An 18,639-nucleotide genomic window follows, 5' to 3' on the forward strand; every position below is an offset into this window, starting at 1 on the left:
TCAGGGATTGATCCTGGGCCAGCCCTGTGCTTGACCTGGGCCTCAGTTTCCCCCGCCGTGGGTGGGCCTGAAGGACCCGCAGGGCAGTAGAGGCTGGGTCGTTCACATACAGCTCCCAGACTGCAGTGGCCGCCAGCCCTTCCCTGGACGTCTCGGGTCTGGGCCACGAATTGGCTCAAACGGTGAGAAAATGCCAGGCCAGGGAAGGGACTTTGCAGACGACGGGCCTGGGTGCTTCTTCCTCGGAGTTTGGGCCAGTGTCTCCGTCATGCTATGGGGTACCCAGGCTGGTGGCTCGAGAGGGCGGGACCGTGGGGGCCCACGTGAGCCCCCAGGGTTCCCTCCTGCTGCGGTGACGCTTCTGGGAAGCAACATGAGCGTCCCCCAGAGCCTCAGGGGTTGGCGCCAGCCGGGGTCAGGCCCCAGCACACGTGGGGGGTGCCAGGAGCCGGGGGGGGCGGTCAGGCTTAGAGCAGAGACCCCCCCTCTGTGGTTTGAGGAACGGGGAGTCAGTGAAGGACACTGCCGGCCACCTACTCCGGCCACGAACACGGAGACCACAACCAGGGGATGGACAGTGCTGACCCGGCACAGAGCCTGGGGGCCAAGTGGCGGGGGAGGGAGGGACGGGCCAAGGCGACGGGCAGCGGGCGGGACCGGGGACGGCCACGGCGACGTCTTCCCGTTCCCCGGCAACCACAGGAAGCTGACGGCGTCTCTCTCCCGCTTCAGATCTTCATCTTCGAGAACAACATCTACTACTGCGCCCACGTGGGCAAGCAGGCCATCCGCGTGGTGTCCACGGGGAAGGAGGGCGTGATCTTCAACGGCCTCAGCGACTGGCTGTACGAAGGTGAGGTCCAGGGGCCACCGTCTGGGAGCTGGGCTGTGCCCTTAGGGCACGGGGCACTGTCCCTGGGTGTGCCAGAGGCCGGGGGCCACCCGGGGGTGATCAGGGTGGCAGCCCAGCACCTCTGCCCGGCCACCCCCAGGGGCCCTCTATGCCCACGGCCGCCCTGGTGCAGTTACGTAGCTACCCATCAGTCAGAGATTCAGTAACTGCCCATCAGCAGCTCGGGAGGGAAGTTCTCATCTGTGTCACTGACTCCTGGGGCCATCAAGGGGCTGCATGTCCACTACGGTGAGGCCCATGCCCATGCTGAGCTCTGGCCGTCCAGCCCTGTGTCCACTGCCATGAGGCCGTCAGCTGCAGGGCAGACAGGGCGTCACAGTGGCTGGAGGCCCCGAGTCCAGAGGCCCCGTGCCCGGTCGACATCCCTCGCCCGGCTGCACACGGCCAAGATGCCCTGCATGGACTCGTCCCCCAGGGGGGCCCCGAGTCCCACCATCGAGCACAGTGACAGCGGGTGGAGGCCTGGGTGGGAATCGGGCTCCCTTTGCACCTGCCAGGCCGGTTCCCTACTGCCCTTCCCTCCCGCTGACCAGAGCCCCACTGTGGGCCGGTGCCCACCTCAGGAATGCCGTAAGAGCCACTCGGCCTGTGCAGGAGACGAAGGTGCCCCGATGGCCAGCGTCTGGGGGGACTTGGGGGGGCACTATGGTGGGAGCACTGTGCTGGGAGCACCGTAGGGCACAGGGCTCTGGGGAACGGGCCGTGGTGCAGGCTCTCCTGTGGGTGTGCCTGGTGCGGGTGCTCTGCTGCCGGCCCCCGGGACCCGCCCGCTGACCCCTGCCCCGTGTCCCCAGAGGAGATCCTGAAGAGCCACATCGCCCACTGGTGGTCCCCGGACGGCACGCGGCTCGCCTACGCCACCATCAACGACTCCCGCGTGCCGCTCATGGAGCTGCCCAGCTACACGGGCTCCGCGTACCCCACGGCCAAGACCTACCACTACCCCAAGGTAGGCGGGCCCGGCCCGGGGGCTGCCCCACCCGCCCTCAGCTCCCACCCCCCACCACCCCCCAGCAACTTGCCCTCCCTGAGCGTGGCCCTTCGTCTGGTCTCGCCAGGCCCGTGGGAACCCGCGTCCACCCACCCTCGAAGCTGCAGGGTGACAGGCGCCCCCCCCCCCCCCGGACATGCTCCCCCTGCTGGTGGCTTCTGGGAGGGCAGCGGCCAGACGGGCTGGGGGGGGGACGGGGAGGGGAAGGGGCTGAGGGGGGAGGGGCTCCCCGCCCACCCTTCACGCCTTGCCTGCTGGCCTTGCTGGGACGTGTGTCTTTGTCACCCCCTGCCGTCACTCAGCAGGTCCCCCCCTCCCGCGCCTGCTCCCACCTGGCCCCTCCACAGCCCTTCCCCAGGGAGAGAGCCCCCCGCCTGCCTCCCCCCTGCACCCCCACAGAACACTGACACCAGGCGTTGCACGCACCACACGTCTCACACACACACACACACACACACACACACACACACCACATGATGCAACATTCACGTCACACGGTACACACAGCACACAGTACACATGGCGTGCCACACACGTCACATCTGACACAGCACACACTGCATACATGCGCCCTGCACCTCACACACAGCATAACGTGCGTGTCATACAGACCACACGTCACGCACATGTACACACATCCCCAGGTACCCTCTGTACACACAAACCATCCCCATACACACCCATACCCCACATACGTTATACACAGGTGTGACACACGGTCACACAACACATCACACACGTGATCCCATGCACCTCGTGACCTGCACACATGTGACACATACCAAGCACATACACGCGTGGCCCTGACCCTCCTCCAACTCCCAGGTTTGAGGTTTTTCCCTCTGAAATGCCCTTTCCTGGCCGTCCCCCCCTTGAGGCCGAGCAGTCTGGGCCGCGGATCCCGGTGGACAGTCCAGCAGCCCTGGGAGCCTCCCGGGCGCCCCGTCCCCTGCAGTACAGGGGGTCCCGCCTGGAGCAGCCTCCGTGCCCCTGGGAGGGGCCAGCATGGAGCCCCACACCCGGTCACAACGCTGATTCCTCGAGGGCCCCCGTGGTGTGTCACCCACCCTGGGGACGGGACGGCGGCCCCCATGCTGACCCTCCCGCCCCGCCCAGGCTGGCTGCGAGAACCCCAGCATCTCCCTGCATGTCATCGGCCTGAACGGACCCACCCACGACCTGGAGATGACGCCCCCCGACGACCCCCGCATGAGGTGGGTGACGGCAGCAGGGCGCGACGCTCTCCTGCGGGTGGCTGTCGCGTGACGTCCTGCCTGGGGCTGTGTGGCCCCCTTCCCACCCCCCCCCCCGTGGGCTGTGTAGCATCACATCCCTCTCATGGTCTGTGTGGCGTGATGTCCCTCCGTGGTCTGCGGTGCGAAGTCCCCTGTGTGACCGTGCCACGTGACCATGTCCACTCTGGCGAGACATCCAGGCCATGGCTCCGTGCCCAAAGCTGCCCGTGGTGGGCACAGGCTCCAGGCAGGGCCAGAGGGGCTGGCGCTGGAGTTGGCTGCGGGGACGGAACACCCGGTCGGACCCTGATGGCCAAGGAGACCTCAGGTGAAGGAAGTGACTGGGGCAGAGGGGGAGGTGGCTGCCACAGGGCTCCCAGCCTGTGTCCCCGAGGGCCACCTGCTGCTCTCGGCCTCGGGCGTCGGTGGCCACTGCTTCTCCTCCCGGGGCCGCGGTACTCGGTGGTCCCAGCGTTCCCCACCCGCGTCCACTCCGGGGGGGACTCGGCCAGCGAGTCCACCTGCTCTGCCCTCCCAAAGCTTCCAGCCCGCCCGGCCCCTCGCTCCGCCACCCCCCCCCCCCCCAGCCGCCGGGCGGAATTAATGAGCAAAGTCACCTGGAAAATTGAAGCCATCTGTCTGAGTTAATTGAAAATCTCGTTGAGTCAATTTGGTGATCCTGTTTCCGCGGGCTTGATCGGCTTCAAGGACAATGACAAATTAGCCCCAGCCGGGCGGGGAGGGGCACCGGGCGCCTTGCCCCGAGCAGCCCCCTGCTCCACATGCCCTGGAGGGTTTGCGACTGTCCTGGGCACCCACGAGGCTCCTGAGCCTGGAGAGGGGCTCTCGCAGGTGGGGCCACAGCTCGGGTCACTGATGGCCCCGGGGGCCCTGGGGAGGGATGGTCCCTGTGGGAAGTGCCCCAGGCCAGGCCCTGCGGGAAGGGCGTGGAGGGTCACCTGCAGGGGGGGGGGTTGTCCCTTGTGAGGCTGGCCGTGCGCTAGGCACTGTCCTGCAAAGCCCAGCCTGGGGCAGCTGCTTTTCTGGGGTGGCCGGGCCGGCAGGGACCAGCACCCGGGGGTGCTTCCCGCAGAGAGTGTCCAGGGCTGTGCCTTACGGTGCATCTGCCCGGGGTTCCAGGGTCTCTGAGGCCCCCCCGCCCCATCCAGCGGGGCCGCTGGCCTGACGGTCATCCTGCTCCAGGCTGGCCCGGGCCCTCACTGCTGGGCCATCTCCCCTGTGCCGCCTGAACTGTCCCCTCCTGGCCACCGATGTCCAAGTTGCGCCTCCTTGGGGATGACGGAGCATCTGAGCGCGAGACCCCCAGTGCCCTCATGTGGGGAGCACCGGGCATCAGCTCACCGGCCTCCCCGTGGTGCCTCTTGGGGCGTCGGGGGCAGCAAATCCCTCCCTCCTCATCAGGTGGGTCGGGCTGGGGGTCGCAGGTGTGGGGAGAGCTCGTGCCCGCTGTGCCCCCGTCGGGGCCCGAAGCGACCTCGCTCTGCGAATCTGAGCCCAGATCTGGGAGCCCGGACAAGGCTCGGCCGCCCCACGGCCGGGCTCAGAGGTGTCGGGGGTGCCCCTGTGCCGAGTGGGTGGGGCCGCGGCATGTCCGCTCAGGACCTCCAGTCTCTGCGTGCCGGAAGCTTCTCGGCCCCTTCAGCTCCTCAGCCACGGAGGGAGGAAGCAGCCGGGCCACAGCCACCTCAGATCTGGGGACCGCCCCCCGGCCGCAGCCCCACTTCCGCCCGCCCACAGCGAGCCAGGGAGGTTCTACGCGGGTCAGGGTGGGACTCGGCCCCCACGACAGACACGGGGGGCCCCGGCCCCCTCTGGGCGCTGGCCCGGACCAGGCCCGGGAGGACCCTACTCGCCGTCACGCCCAAGTCAGGAGGGAGGGGACAGGCTGAGGGACAGCACAGACAGACGAATGGACAGAGAGAGGGTGCGGGACGGGGCGGGCGCTGACACAGGCGGGGAGGGGTATAGTGCGTGCCGGGACAGACCGAAGGCAGGTGGGTGGGGCGCCTCTCTCGCTCTCGGACCCGGGCGTGCCGCTCCTCCCCCCTCCCTGCTGGGAGGAGCCCAGGTCCAGCCGGGGAGTCCTGAGCTGACAGCTGGCGGCGACTCCCTGCCCAGGCCCGTGCAGAGCCGGCGTGTGGCCTCTGGTCACCACAGCCGCTGTCACTCCCTCCCGCCCCCGCAGGGTCCGAGCTGGCCCAGACTCTGCCGGCTTTGTTCTCCGTCCTGCTGCTGCTCGGCTCGGCTGTCACGGCCTCTGCCGCATCTGCGCCAGGAAATGACATGGCCCCGCCTCCGGGACAGAGCCGCGGGCCGCGGTTAATATTTCATGCCCAACAAATGGGCTGATAAAAAATTCATGGCCGGCGCCCCGGGCAGCGTCTCAGCTCTGAGTCGGGCCCCGTGGCCGGAGCGCGGAGACTTGGCACGTTTCCCGCCAAGCTGCGCCCTCCCGTGTGCCCAGGCTCCGTCACCCCGGGCAAGGGGCGTGTTGCAGAAGGGCTCGCACTCGCGGGGGCCGTGGCTCTCGTGGCCTCTGCCCGAAGCCTCCTCGCTGCCCCCTCAGCCCCAGACGCCCCCCCGCCGGCCTGCGGGGCCGGCCAGGCAGCAAGTGGCCAGCACAGCCCACCCCGTTCTCCCCTGGGGTCCCACCTCGGGGTTTCTGCTCAGGAGTGCTCCTCGCTCCTCATGCCGCCCAGACCCCTGCCCACCCTCTCGGCCACCTGTTTGCTGACACCCCTCCCCAGCCCTCCTTCACTTCTGAGCCCAGCGCCGAGACCCAGCGAGCCGGCCTCGGGGTCAGCATGTGTGTGTGTGTGTGGGGGCGGGGGGGGGGTTCTGGCCGCGTCTGTGGTGGTTCGGGCTGAATCCGGGCATTGTGCGGCTGCATGGAGGAAGCGTGTTCCCACCGAGGGGACCCGACTCCAGAGGGACGCAGCCCGCCCGGCACGTGAGCTGCTCCCGCTCATTCTCCGGGTGGGCCCTGTCCTAGGAGGCTGCCTGTGACCAGGTGGCCCACTGGGGGGGCCTGGGCATGCCCTGTGCCCCGGAGGAACCACGGCTTCTGCCTCTGAGCTGCGCCCCTGCTCCAGTTGGCCAGGGGTGGGTGGGGACCGGCTTCACCCCTGCCGGTGCCCGGGAGGCCACTGCGGAGTCCGTCGCAGGAAAGGAGGCGTGCCCTCTCGCTCCTTTGCCCGCTCCTGTGCCCAGTCAGGAGGATCTGTGGGGCCTGAGGGTGCCAGGCTCACCCTCCCGCCCCGCCCTGCCCTTGGGCTTTGCCACAACCCCCCCCACCCGCCTGACCGTCCGCTCCTCGGCTCACCCCGCCTTCCCGCCAGGGAGCACTACATCACCATGGTGAAGTGGGCCACCAGCACCAAGGTCGCCGTGAACTGGCTGAGCCGCGCGCAGAACGTGTCCATCCTGACGCTGTGCGACGCCACCACGGGAGTCTGCACCAAGGTAGGCGGGCGCGGCGCCACCTGGCGGGGGGACCGAGGACTGCAGCCAGACTCGCTCGGGTCCCCGGAGGACACCGCGGGCTGGCCGCCACGACCACCCCCTGCATGGCCGGCCGAGCCCCCTCGTCCCCCAGCTGACACTGAGACCGCGGGGCAGGGAAGCCGGCCCCTCTCCACCCCTCCCCCACCCACTCCCCGCAGAGTCCCTGCAGGGGGTGGGGGTGAGAGGGCCCCAGAGCAGCAGAGGGCACGTCCCACCCTGCCCCAGGGCTCCCCAGGGGACGCCCTCGGGCTCCATAGATGGGCACGTTTCTCCCACTCAAGCCCCAGGGACTCAGGCAAGACCACCGGCTGCACCCGGGTGTCACCAGGACCCCTGCTCTAAGGGGAGGAAGGAAGGAGGGGCTGAGCTGGGCGCCGGCCAGGAGGGAGGATGCAGAGAACCTGTGTGGGGGTCAGCACCGCGGACAGTCCCTGCGGTGACCTGGTCAGCACCACGGACAGATCCCTGCTCCCCTCTCGCCTTCAGGGGCGTCCTGTTCCTTGGGGATAGTGACGTGGTGCTGAGACCATTTCCTTTTTAAAAAGTTAATTTTTATTTATGGTTTCAGGCACTGTGACTTATAGTAGTGCTAATAGGGTTCCATGCATGCACCATTCAAACCACCCCCCAGCATCCGAGCCCCTCCCCAGCCTGTGTCCCCCTCCCCGCCCCCCCAACTCCTCTCCAGGGCAGCCTGCAGGTTCTGGAGCCTCCGGCCGTGTGGTTTCTGTGTCGCTGGGACCGCACGCTCTGCCTGTGTCCCTCTGACCCAGCATGGTCATCCAAACCCACCCGTGGCCAGCGGGACTCAGGATTCCATGAAGTTTCTGTGTGTCTCCGCGCAGGCTGTGCTGTGCTGGGCTGGTCCGGCTCCGACCTGGAAACCCTGTGGCTCCGGGAGCCAGACTCAGTTCCACCACTCGCAGGGCAACTGCCCAGCCCAGCGCTGCCCCCTGCACGCCTCTGACACTCTCTCTCCTTCCAGAAACACGAGGACGAGAGCGACGCCTGGCTGCACAGACAGGTAATGACCCGCTAGCCGCTCCTTCCGGACGGGGAGGGCACCTGCCTGCGCGCAGCCGACGCGGGTCCAACTCCTGCACCCACGTGGTCCCCTGTCACCGCCAGGAGTGATTCCTGAGTGCAGAGTCAGGAGCAGCGCTGGGTGTGACCCCAAAAGAGCCCCCCTTCTCCGCCCACACCAGCACAGCAGTCCAGCTGTGGGTACAGAAGCGAGCCCCCCGCCCTGGGCATCTGTGTCGGTGGGGGTGGGGTCGGGGGTGCTCAGCCCTGACCAGCCGCCACTTCGGCTCGGCCCGAGACCCGCAGCTGTGCGGAAGAGCTTTTGCCCCGCTGCCCAGAGCGTGCCCCGCCCAGGTGACGTCCTGCTGGCGGATTGAAATGGTGAGCACGTCGGCCCGCCAGAGACGCCTGACGCCATCAAAGGGGCTGAGACAGGCTTGTGCCCGCTTCTCAGCGTGGCCCCTGTGGCTGCCTCTTAGAAGTGGACCCACTGCCGTGCGGCTGAACCTTCCTGGGGAAACTGGCTTCAGAACCGTCCCGCGGAAGCGCGCGGGAGACGGATGAGAGGCTCTGAGGCCGGCAGGGCTGCCCGCCACACACGGCCTCCACTTTCCAGAGAAGAGCAGGCTATCATCAGTAAATCCTTTCGTGACTTTTGTCTCCCTCCACATCCTGACACTGCAAAGAACAGGTGGGCAGATTGGAAACGTCCTTCCTTCTTCCCCTTACCTAGTGGGATAAAAATTCCCGAAAAATCAAACCAGATTCGAGTTTCAAACGTCGAGTAGAGGCTGCAGGCGTGTCCTTCCACGACGTCAAAGTGTCCTTTGTGTCAAAGACAGAGGTGGACGTGCAGCAGTGATGACTCTTCCAGAATGTTCTAGCAACTCTGAATGAAACGCACTTTCTTTGTCTGTGGGTGGAGCCACGTGGCCATTCTCCTGGGGCCCATGGCCTCCCCCGTCGCGATGTGATGCTTCCTCTCAGCTCTGCCAGTCACACCCACATTCCCACAGTTGGTTTTCCTGTCCAAGTTTGGTATCAGATCCGAGCTGAGGCCAGGTCGTGTGTGAGAGGGGCTTGGGACTCTGAGGTGCCCCCTGGAAGCCAGGCCGAGTGGTGCCAAGCACAGCTGAGAAGCTCTACACGGTGCCTGGCCCGGCGTCTCAGGATGGACCCAGTGGGACGATGCTCGGGCAGAGGGTCTGAGAAAGCCCTGAGCTGTCACCCAAGGTTCAGCCCCTCCGTGAGCCAGGCCAGACTCCCTCCCACTGGGGGCGCAGGAGAGGGTGAGCCAGTGCCGGTACACGTCACAGCGTGTCCAGACTCAGGCCCTGTGCAGTTGGCGGGTGCTGGCTTGGATCCACCCTCAGGCGATGGTGAGCCGACTGCTAAGGACCCCCAGAGGGGAAGGGGCCCTTCTCAAGGGTCTACCCTTGTCCAGGCCAGAATGGATGTCCCCACTGCAGAGCTGCTGAGACCCTGCAGGCCGGGGGCTTCCGGGTCTGCGCAGGAAGTGAGGAAAACGGGCATCATGGGGAATGAACCTCTCATCCCTGCGGGACCCTGCTCCAAATTCCTGGCGCCTTTTCACTGCAGACGCCTCGAGGGGAGAAGCCTGTCTCGGAAGGGGTCATGTGGTGCTCACCAGCTGCGTGGAGACGACGGAGACAGACCAAGGCTCCTCCGCAGTGCTCCGGATAGAAGCACCTGTTACACTCACTGAGGAGCTTTCTCGTGGTCGGAGCGATCGTGCAATGGGGAGGGTGTTTGCCCTGCACGTGGTCGACCTTGGTTCACTCCCCGACATCACGTATGGACCCCCGATTCCCACCAGGAGTGACCCCTGAGCACTGCTGGGTGTGGCCCCAATATAAGAAGGAAAAAAAGAAGATTTTCCTATCTTTTAGGAGTATTTTTCTCTGCCTAAGGTGCAAACACTTGCCCAGAAGAACAAGACAATCTGTACCGGTGTGTCGGCGCTACTGCGGGCAAGAGAAGCGCCTTTAAAAGCCAAGCATGGCCTGGCCTCCCCCCGCTCCTCCCAAATGCCGTGCTCCCGGCTCTAAATAGGAAAATAAATGTTTGCAGATTAAAGGTCTCATTTTATCGCAAATATTCATGAAGGTTGAATGTCGCTTTAATCCCGTGTCAGCGCTGCTCTGGGCACATCCTATTTGCATGTGTTCCCGCGCTGCGTTGATTTACTGCGGGTTCTCCTTCCCCGCACCAGCACGCAGCACGGGGAGTGACAAAGCGTCTCGAGTCAGCTGGTCGGTGTTCGGGGACGGGGACTTTCCAGCTGGAACTTCAGAGGCACCGAAGCTGCCCACGCTGCGACGGAGCAAAACGCCCCTTCTACAGTGTCAAGGCGTGAGGGGCTGCGGGCAGCTGAGCAGGAGCGTGGCTGTCAGGATCAGGCTGAGGTGGAGCAGCTGCCTCCAGCCTAGAGACGTGCACAGTCCTGCCTGCAGGGAGCAGCTCCTGCCCAGGCGCTGCAGGGCCCCCTGGGCAGCCTCCTTTCCGCCCCAGCCGGACTCTGCTGCACCTACTCCCTGCATCCACGTGGGGGCAGCACCGAGCACAACCTGGGGCACTGCCTCACTGTATCCACATGGGGGCAGCACCAAGCCAGCCTGGGGCACCATCTCCCTGCATCCACGTGGGGGCAGTACCAAGCACAGCCAGCCTGGGGCACTGCCTCACTGCATCCACATGGGGGCAGCACTGAGCACAGCCTGGGGCACCATCTCACTGCATCCACATGGGGGCACCACCAAACATAGCCTGGGGCACCGTCTCCCTGCATCCAAATGGGGGCAGCACTGAGCACAGCCCCAGAAGCCTCACTGCATCCACCTGGCGACAGCACCGAGCACAGCCTGGGGTACCATCTCACTGCATCCACATGGGGGCAGCACCGAGCACAGCCCCAGAAGCCTTCTCACTGCATACACCTGGGAGCAGCACCAAGCACAGCCTGGGGCACCGTCTCACTGCATCCACCTGGGGGCAGCACCGAGCACAGCCTGGGGCACCGTCTCACTGCATCCACATGGGGGCAGCACTGAGCACATCCCAGGCTCCCTCTTCCTGTGCCATCAGGGGCAGCACCAAGCCCCAGCTGACTGTCCCCTGCTACTCAGGCCCCACCTCCAACCCTCAACCTTCCTCTTCCCCAGGAACCGGAGCCTGAGGGCTGACACCCCACCCACCATCCCCGAGAGAGCTGCCCCTGGCACCGGGCCGCCTGGCTGTCTGGGCGCTCCCTGACCAACCCTCTTGCCCGCAGAACGAGGAGCCCGTGTTCTCCAGGGACGGACGCACCTTCTTCTTCGTCCGCGCCATCCCGCAGGGCGGCCAGGGCAAGTTCTACCACATCACCGTGTCCTCATCCCAGGTAAGCTGCCCCGGGGCCCCGCCCCGTGCTGGCATCTGGGGTTCCCGCCTGAGCCCGGCGGCAGGGGCGGGCAGTGCTGGGGACCCTCACTTGTCCCTGCAGTGTCCTGCGCTGGGGGCCCCCCAGTCCTGCGTCTGACCTGTTGAGACCCGTGCCATGAGGACCCACAGTCCTCTCACAGCATCCACAGTCACTACTGGGCCCGCCAGGGTGGATGCAAAGCCCTGCTGGCCATGGCCAAGGCTGGACACAGCCGTGCTGAGGAGGAGGACGGGCCAAGTCCCACGGAGCTCGGAACCCTGAGTTTCCCAGGAACTGAGACCCAGAGCACGTGGTCTGGGGGTGCTGCTCCTGCAAGACCCCCACCCAGAGCCCCCACAGCCCCTCCTGTCTCCTCTAAGGTCCTTTGGGTTTGATCATCAAAGCCACAGGCCAGGTGGACCAGCCGGAGCTTTGGGCGGTGCCAGGGCCCCACCTGGCCAGGGTCCAGCTGCCTTGGCTGCTCCTCGGGGCTCCAGCCTGGCTGAGCCCCTTTCATGACCTGCAGACCCCCTGCACCCCCCCAGACCTGTGCCAGCAGTGTTTTGGACTGTGGCACCCGCCAGGGCCGCCTGCACCCAGGGTCCAGGTCTAAAGCATTTCCCTTCACCTGCCTGGTCAGCCTCGCTGAGACCCTCCCGGACCATGCACCCGTCCTCTGCAGTCCCTGGCCCCTCTCCTCCCAGTCCCTCCGTCCCCAGAGCTCCAGCCCTGCTCAGAGGTCCTGTGAGGTCCCCGTGGCTGGCGGTCATGTCCTCTTCAGCCAGCAGGAGGGCAGAGGGGGCAGCCGGACCCTCCTCAGCCCGGCTCACTGCCCTGTGTCCTGTCTGTTCCAGCCCAACAGCAGCAACGACAACATCCAGTCCATCACCTCCGGGGACTGGGACGTCACCAAGATCCTGTCCTACGACGAGAAGCGCAACAAGATGTGAGGGGGGAGGGGCCGGGGGGGAGGGCGGGGGGCAGCCCTGGCCACACTGTCCCCCCCGGGCTGCGGCGCCAGACGGGTCTGGGATGCCTGTGTGGGCCCTGCGCCCCTTCCCTCGCTTTCTGTGGAAGATGAGGACGGGCCTTTGTCCACTCACAGAGGCCCAGCCGGGATGCCAGGGACGGACAAGAGATGGCCCGTGGGCGGGTGTGGAGGCCTCCGAGGGTGCCTGGCTGGTGGCTCTGCTCATCCAGGCCATGTCGTGAGAGCTGGGCACCACCCCGCCCCAACACCCAGGCCAGAGGCAACGCCTCCATTCCCGTCCTAGAGGCAGAGGGACTCGGGCAGAGGCGGGAGACTCCAAAGTCCTGGCCCAGGGTCCCCCCACACCCAGAGCCCAAGTGCCAGCCCCAAGTCCGCCCAGCCGCGAGCTGGGCCTGGAGCGGGCACGCAAGTCTCAGCCCGTCAGGGACCCCGGAGCCGGGATGGGCGCGATGGGCTGCACCGTGAGACCCGCCCCTCCCGCCCGCAGCTACTTCCTCAGCACCGAGGACCTCCCGCGGCGCCGGCAGCTCTACAGGTGCGTCCCGGGTACCATCTCTGTCCCTCTCCTGAGTAGCTGGCGGGAGGGGGGCGGCCAGCACCTGAGGCTCCTGTGGTGAGTGGACTTGAGCAGACCGACCCCCCACTCCCGAGTGCACCCCCAGGTGTGAGCTCCTGGCCCTGTGGGGGGCCGGCGACTGGGCTCCTCATCTGGGGCCCGAGGAGGACCCACACGGGTGCGGTGGGCCGCGTGCCAAAAGTCACCACGGGAGGGAAGGTGACCTCCTGTGGGGCAGAAGGCTCGGGAGCACCTACAGCCTCCACTTCCTGGGAGCACTCACAGCCTCCACTCCCCGGGAGCACTCACACCTCTACTCCCTGGGAGCATTCATGACCTCTGTTCTCCTGGGAGCACTCATACCCCCCCACTTCCCGGGAGCATTCATGGCCTCCGCTCCCGGGAGCACTCACAGCCCCCACTCCCTGGGAGCACTCACAGCCTCTGCTCCCTGGGAGCACTCAGAGCCCCCACTTCCTGGGAGCACTCACGGCCTCTGCTCCCTGGGAGCACTCACAGCCCCCACTCCCTAGGAGCACTCATGACCCCCACTCCTTGGGAGCACTCATGGCCTCTGCTCCCTGGGATCACTCACGGCCTCTGACCCCGGGAGCACTCACGGCCCCCACTCCCCCAGTGCCAGCACCGTGGGCAGCTTCAACCGGCAGTGCCTGTCCTGTGACCTGGTGGACAACTGCACCTACTTCAGCGCCTCCTTCAGCCACGGCCATGACTTCTTCCTGCTCAAGTGTGAGGGTGAGTCGCACCCGTGCGGCCCTGGGTGGGGGGCGCCGGCTTGCGCCGAAGCTTCTCGGGGGCAGAGACTTACCTGAGTTGCTTCCAGGCCCCAGTGCTGTCGGGGTTTTGGGCTCCCGGCCGAGTGTCCCTGAAGTCGAGAGCCCGCTGGCCCCGTCAGCAGAGACCAGGCGCGCCGCACCCTACGGGGCAATGTCTGTGTTTGTTTTTCCTTTTGGCATTTGGGCCCATCTTGGCAGTGCCCAGGTCTCTTCTGGTGGTGCTCGGGGGATTTTATGGGGTGCTGGGGATGGGACCCCCCACCTGTTTGCTCCTTGGTCACGAGGGTGCTCGGGCCGCTGTGCTCACCACGAGGCACAGCCTTCATTACTGGCTCCGACTCACCCTCTGCGCTCGGAAACCCCCATTAGCGTCGGAAACGGGTAATTGGCAACGTGGAAGCCATTTAAAGGAACGTTGCGACTCCTCAGGCCACTGCCCCTATGGTCCCCAGGCACGTGCCCGGCCCGCCAGGCACGTGCCCGGCCCGCCAGCCTGGCCTCCTCGTCCCACTAATAAGACCCCAGTGTTACCTGTGCGGGCCCTGAGCCGGATAAATTGGTTTCTCTGTGCTTCCTGGCTGTGCCGGGGCTCAGCCTGTCACTAGTCTCCCGGGACAGTGACTCAGGGTCTGGAAACTGCCTGCAACTTCTGGAAGGCAGCGCAGGCATAAAAGACCAGCAGCGGGGCGGCGGGCAAAAGGGGAGCTGGGGGTGGTGGGAGGGACCTGGAACGACTCTGACACACACAGTGCAGGCATGAGACGCGCACACACATGCTTGCACACACGCATGCATGGACACACATGCACAGACACGTGTGCATACCGCAGAGCGAGCGCCGGAGGCCTGCAGCCCTCTCTGCAGATCCTGGGTGCAGCCCGCCTCGCGGGGGTGTCCCACCTCCGCCTGCAGCACCCCCTGCCCTCGGCAGAGGCCCCAGTGGCCCCTCTGGCCAGGCCCCAGCACCAGCAGGCGCTCCAAGGGGGCGGGAAGCACGTGGGAGTGGACACTTGTTTGCCTCGCGGGGAGTCGGCGTCAAAACTCCTCCAGGCAGGGATGTCGCTGGCCGCGTCTGGGCCTGGGCAGGGGGGCGTGTGCCGGGTTTCCTTCCATACCATCCCGCCCCACAGACGGGAAAGGATGCGGGAACTAGGCCCAGCTCTGGATGCCCGTGTGTTGGGCGCGCCCTCACATCGCTGCCCCACACAATCCCTCATGACGGTGCTCCGCGGGCAGTGGGGCCACTCCCGCCTGGCCGCATCTCGCTTCCTCAGCCCGGGCCGCGCTCGGCTACATGAGGAGACCCACGGGCAGTGCCGTGCAGTGGGCTGTGCTCGGGGGAGTGTCTGTCGCCTGCCGGGCCAGCCCTGCAGGAGCAGATGAACAGAGCGCTGCACATCTGCACGTCAGGTTGTTCGTTCCAGAAGGAACCACAGCTGCGTGCTGCGCCGTGAAGGGTCTGCAGAGCCACAAACACGCCCGTGGGCTTCACCCGCATGCCCGGGGAGCACTTCCAGGGAGCAGAATGGGGAGACTGTGCCCTCGACTCTGCCGCACCCATCAGGCTGGGTCGTTAGTGTCCACGTGTGTGGGCAGGAGAGACTAACCGGCTCGGCTCCCTCTGCACGCTGGGACCACCTGTTTGGCTGGCGTTGCTCGTCGAACCCAGACAGACCTTCTCCACAGGATCCGCTATGTGAACAGCCTGACAAGGCTGGCCCTGCCACTCTCCTGGCCACTGGACTTGCATCCAGACACCTTAGCTGGTCATGTCCATCCACAACCCGTGCTCCCAGCTCAGTGCTCTCTGCGAAGTCTGTACTGAGTGTTCCCACTAGCCTCAGTGCTCCCACTGAGTCAACTTGCCTGAGCCTGCTGCCCCCGCTCCCCTACCTCACCCCTCCACCTACTCCCCGACCTCACCCCTCCTGGCCCCCCACCTCACCCCTCCTGCTCTCCAACCTCACCCCTCCACCTGCTCCATCTCCCCCCTCCTGTTCCTCCACCTCATTCCTCTCGCTCCCCCACCTCATCCCTCCCGCTCCCCCTCCTCACCCCTCCACCTGCTCCCCAACCTCACCCCTCCTGCCTCTCCTCTCCCTCAATCCCTCAGCTCCCACTGGGCCCCGTGCCCCTGCCTCCCCCGCCATGGCACCCACCACCAGAAGCCGCTGCCCGCTGCTGCTCGTGGCAACTGTGGTCTGAGATCCAGCCTGACGCGTCTGCAGAGGCTGGTCAGGGTGCTGGGGCGGGCAGTGAGCTGGGCACCCAGGGCCTTGCCGCCCGGAGCTGCCACGGGTTCTGAGCAACGGAAAGGAGGGACTGAGCCACGCGCTGGGGTCCCCGGGCACGGAGGGGAGGGGTGCCGGGTGCTTGATGGGCTCTCAGGCAGGAGCTTGTGGGACGCTGAGCAGAGGGCAGAGACGGTGCCCTGCGGGGCTGGCAGCAGTGCTCCCGTGGGCGCTGCAGGGGGGAGACGGCAGGGGCGGGCGGGACGCAGTTGAGGGCTGCAGTGACGTCTCCGTGCCAGGTCGCACAGCGTGGGGAGGGCCCCGACAGCGGAGACCCCTGGGACTCATGGAGGGAGGCTGTGAGGGAGCAAGAGGGTGACAGTGGGATGTGGGGGGACGGCGAGGGGCACGTGCCACATCGGTCACGTATTGATGTCGGCTCCTGACGCACTGCATGACATACTGCACACACGCTCCGACACGGTTCCTCACATGCGCCTTCTCTCCTGGCAGCGTGACTAGGGCACTGACGCTCTCCCTCCTCTCTCCCTTTCCCCAGGCCCTGGTGTCCCCATGGTGACCGTGCACAGCACCGTGGATAACAGAAGTAAGTGTTGGGCGCTGGAGGCCAGCCCGGCTCTTGGCAGAGGGTCAGCCCCGGCAGACGTGTCACCCAGCACCCCAGGCCTCATCGGCCAGTGCCGGGCTGACAGCCCAAGCTCTCAGGCAGGCAAGGATGAGCTCGTGGCCGGCTGCCCACAGTGTCCACCCGCCATCAGCACCCTGAGGCGCATCTCGGTTGGGGCATCACAACCAAGGCCATGGTGCCACTCAGTAACGGGTGTCTGCTGGCCACGGAGCAGAGCCCACAGCTCCCACTGTCCCTCAGCCCAGCCCCGCAGCAGGACTGTCCCTCCTCCCCATCCACTGAGTCAGACTGTCCACACCCGGCCCACTCCCGAGGACGAGCCTGTGGCCAAGGACACATGTTCAATCTGGACAAGACACCGTCGGGGCCCGCAGGGCATTGAGCCCAGGACAGTAGAGGGTGTCAGAAACGGGCAGGCAACAGAGGCCGGGCAGTGGTGCAGGGTGCAGGCTGCAGCTTCTGAGGGCCGGTCAGTGTCCAGTAGCAGAGCGGAGGCCCTTGGTCGCCCTGCCTGTGTGCGCTCAGTGCTGTGGTTGTGGGCTGCCTGCAGGACAGGGGCACCCGGACGGGCCTGAGGGGCGGGTGTCCTGCCCCTTCCCAGGGGCTCGGCCCAGAGCCAGGCCTGGGCGTGACCATCTGAGCCCCGTGTGCGGGCCCTGCCGGGAGGGGACTCCTATGCCAGGGATCACTAGGGAAGCGCCTGTCCACTCCCCCAAGAAGCCTCTTCGCTCCTGAAACCTGGAACCCCCAGGCCACTGACCACATGACTGGGGCGAATGTACACTGCCAGGACCCCCCGGGAAGCCAACCCCGGCGACATCTGTCTCCCGACCTCCCCGCACCCACATGTGATAATCGCTAATTCCACCGATATTCGCGGCTCACTTTTAATTAAGGAGTGGCCATGTGCCTCCGAGTGCGGGCCCTTGGGGGGCGCCTTGCCAATCTCCCCTTATCCCCCCCCCCCCCGCCCCCTTTGAATGCAATTACGGGAACAAATAAACGGCTTAAGGCCGCTCCCCGCGCCAGGCAGCCCCGCTGATAAGAGCAGTCGCGTGGGCAGTCATTAAATGAGGGATCTAATATTTAACTAACTTTAATCGTCTTACTCTGGCGCCTGTGCAGGGTGGGATTTCAGGGGGCTAGGGGGGCTGTTCGGACGGGCGCAGCAGCCGGCTTCCAGCCCCTCCCGGAGTCTCCAGGGCCTGCCGTGCGCAGCAGACGGGCAGAAGTGACACGTCCCAACCCCGGCCCTCCAGGGCCCGGAGTCCAGCTGCAGCCCTGTTCCCGCAGGCACTTGATTCTCTGGTCTGACCCTGACTCACCCCTGCGCTCACCTGCCCCCCCCTCACAGGTGGGAGATGTGGTTGGGGTGCCCTGGGGCGTGGTGTTGTTCGGGGCCACACTGCTCCGAGCTCGGGGTTCACTCCTGGCAGGGCTCGGGGCACCGTCCTGTGCCAGGGATCGCTAGGGAAGCGCCTGCCCACGGCACTGGCCCTCCGGCCACGGTTTTGAACCTTCTCACAGCTGTGAGCCGCCAGCCTCGATGCACAGGCCGGCAAGAAGCGTCGGGTCTCCACCCCACCCGCTGCATGGGGCCACTGGAAGTCGTGGGGCTGCGTGCATGGGAAGGGTCTGAGCCTGTCCGTGTTGCTCTTGCAGAGCTGTTCGACCTGGAGACCAACGAGCACGTGCAGAGGGCGGTCAGCGAGCGGCAGATGCCCAGAGTGGACTACGGGAGGATCGAGGTGGCCGACTACAGTGAGTGCCCAGAGGGTTCCCGCCCCCTGCTCGGGAGCTCGGTAGCTGGGAATTGAAAGCCGGGCCTGCTCCTGTCTCTACCTCTGGCAGGCTGCTTGTGGGGGCGTCCTGCGGTCAGAGAACTGTGGGCAACCCCCCGGCCCTGTCCCCAGCCCGTGCCCTCCAGCAGGTAAGGGCAGCTGGCCCGCCCACTGCTCCGGGGCCCTCGGAGAACCCTGTGGGCATCCCCAGGGACTCTGGCGCAGAGCCCAGCACAGGAGATGCTAGGTGCCCAGGAGAGGTGACCGTGGCTAGGCCAGCACCACCCAGAGCCCATCCACCACCCACAGAGCCAGGCCTGTGGCCTCATAGGAACAGGATTCCCATGTTAGTGCTCTCCTGTTTAAGGGATTTTAGATGGAGTTTGGGGATAGATGGATGAACAGACGGACGAATGGACTGATGCGGAGGTGGAGGGAGGGAGGGCCTTGCAGATGAACAGATGGGTTAACGGGGGGTTGGAGGGGTGGGTTAATGGGCTGAAGGTGGGCGCAGGAGGGAAAGGAG

General features: G+C 66.2%; 1 protein-coding gene across 4 annotated transcripts in view; it reads left to right on the plus strand.

Moving 5' to 3' along the window:
- DPP6 (dipeptidyl peptidase like 6) overlaps positions 1–18,639 on the plus strand; it is a 507,074-nt gene that overhangs the window by 250,869 nt on the left and 237,566 nt on the right. For all 4 annotated transcript variants that reach the window (XM_056134830.1, XM_056134833.1, XM_056134829.1 and 1 more), the window contains exons 8-18: positions 733–853; positions 1,708–1,862; positions 3,021–3,118; positions 6,499–6,622; positions 7,650–7,688; positions 10,980–11,087; positions 11,963–12,054; positions 12,587–12,634; positions 13,293–13,411; positions 16,243–16,290; positions 17,995–18,093. In XM_056134830.1, the coding sequence (XP_055990805.1) occupies positions 733–853; positions 1,708–1,862; positions 3,021–3,118; positions 6,499–6,622; positions 7,650–7,688; positions 10,980–11,087; positions 11,963–12,054; positions 12,587–12,634; positions 13,293–13,411; positions 16,243–16,290; positions 17,995–18,093 (1,051 nt within the window). The remainder of the gene's footprint in view (positions 1–732; positions 854–1,707; positions 1,863–3,020; positions 3,119–6,498; positions 6,623–7,649; positions 7,689–10,979; positions 11,088–11,962; positions 12,055–12,586; positions 12,635–13,292; positions 13,412–16,242; positions 16,291–17,994; positions 18,094–18,639) is intronic.

The sequence above is a fragment of the Sorex fumeus genome, unplaced genomic scaffold, assembly GCF_029834395.1.
Source record: "Sorex fumeus unplaced genomic scaffold, SorFum_2.1 ptg000107l, whole genome shotgun sequence".
In the NCBI taxonomy this organism is placed as follows: Eukaryota; Metazoa; Chordata; class Mammalia; order Eulipotyphla; family Soricidae; genus Sorex; species Sorex fumeus.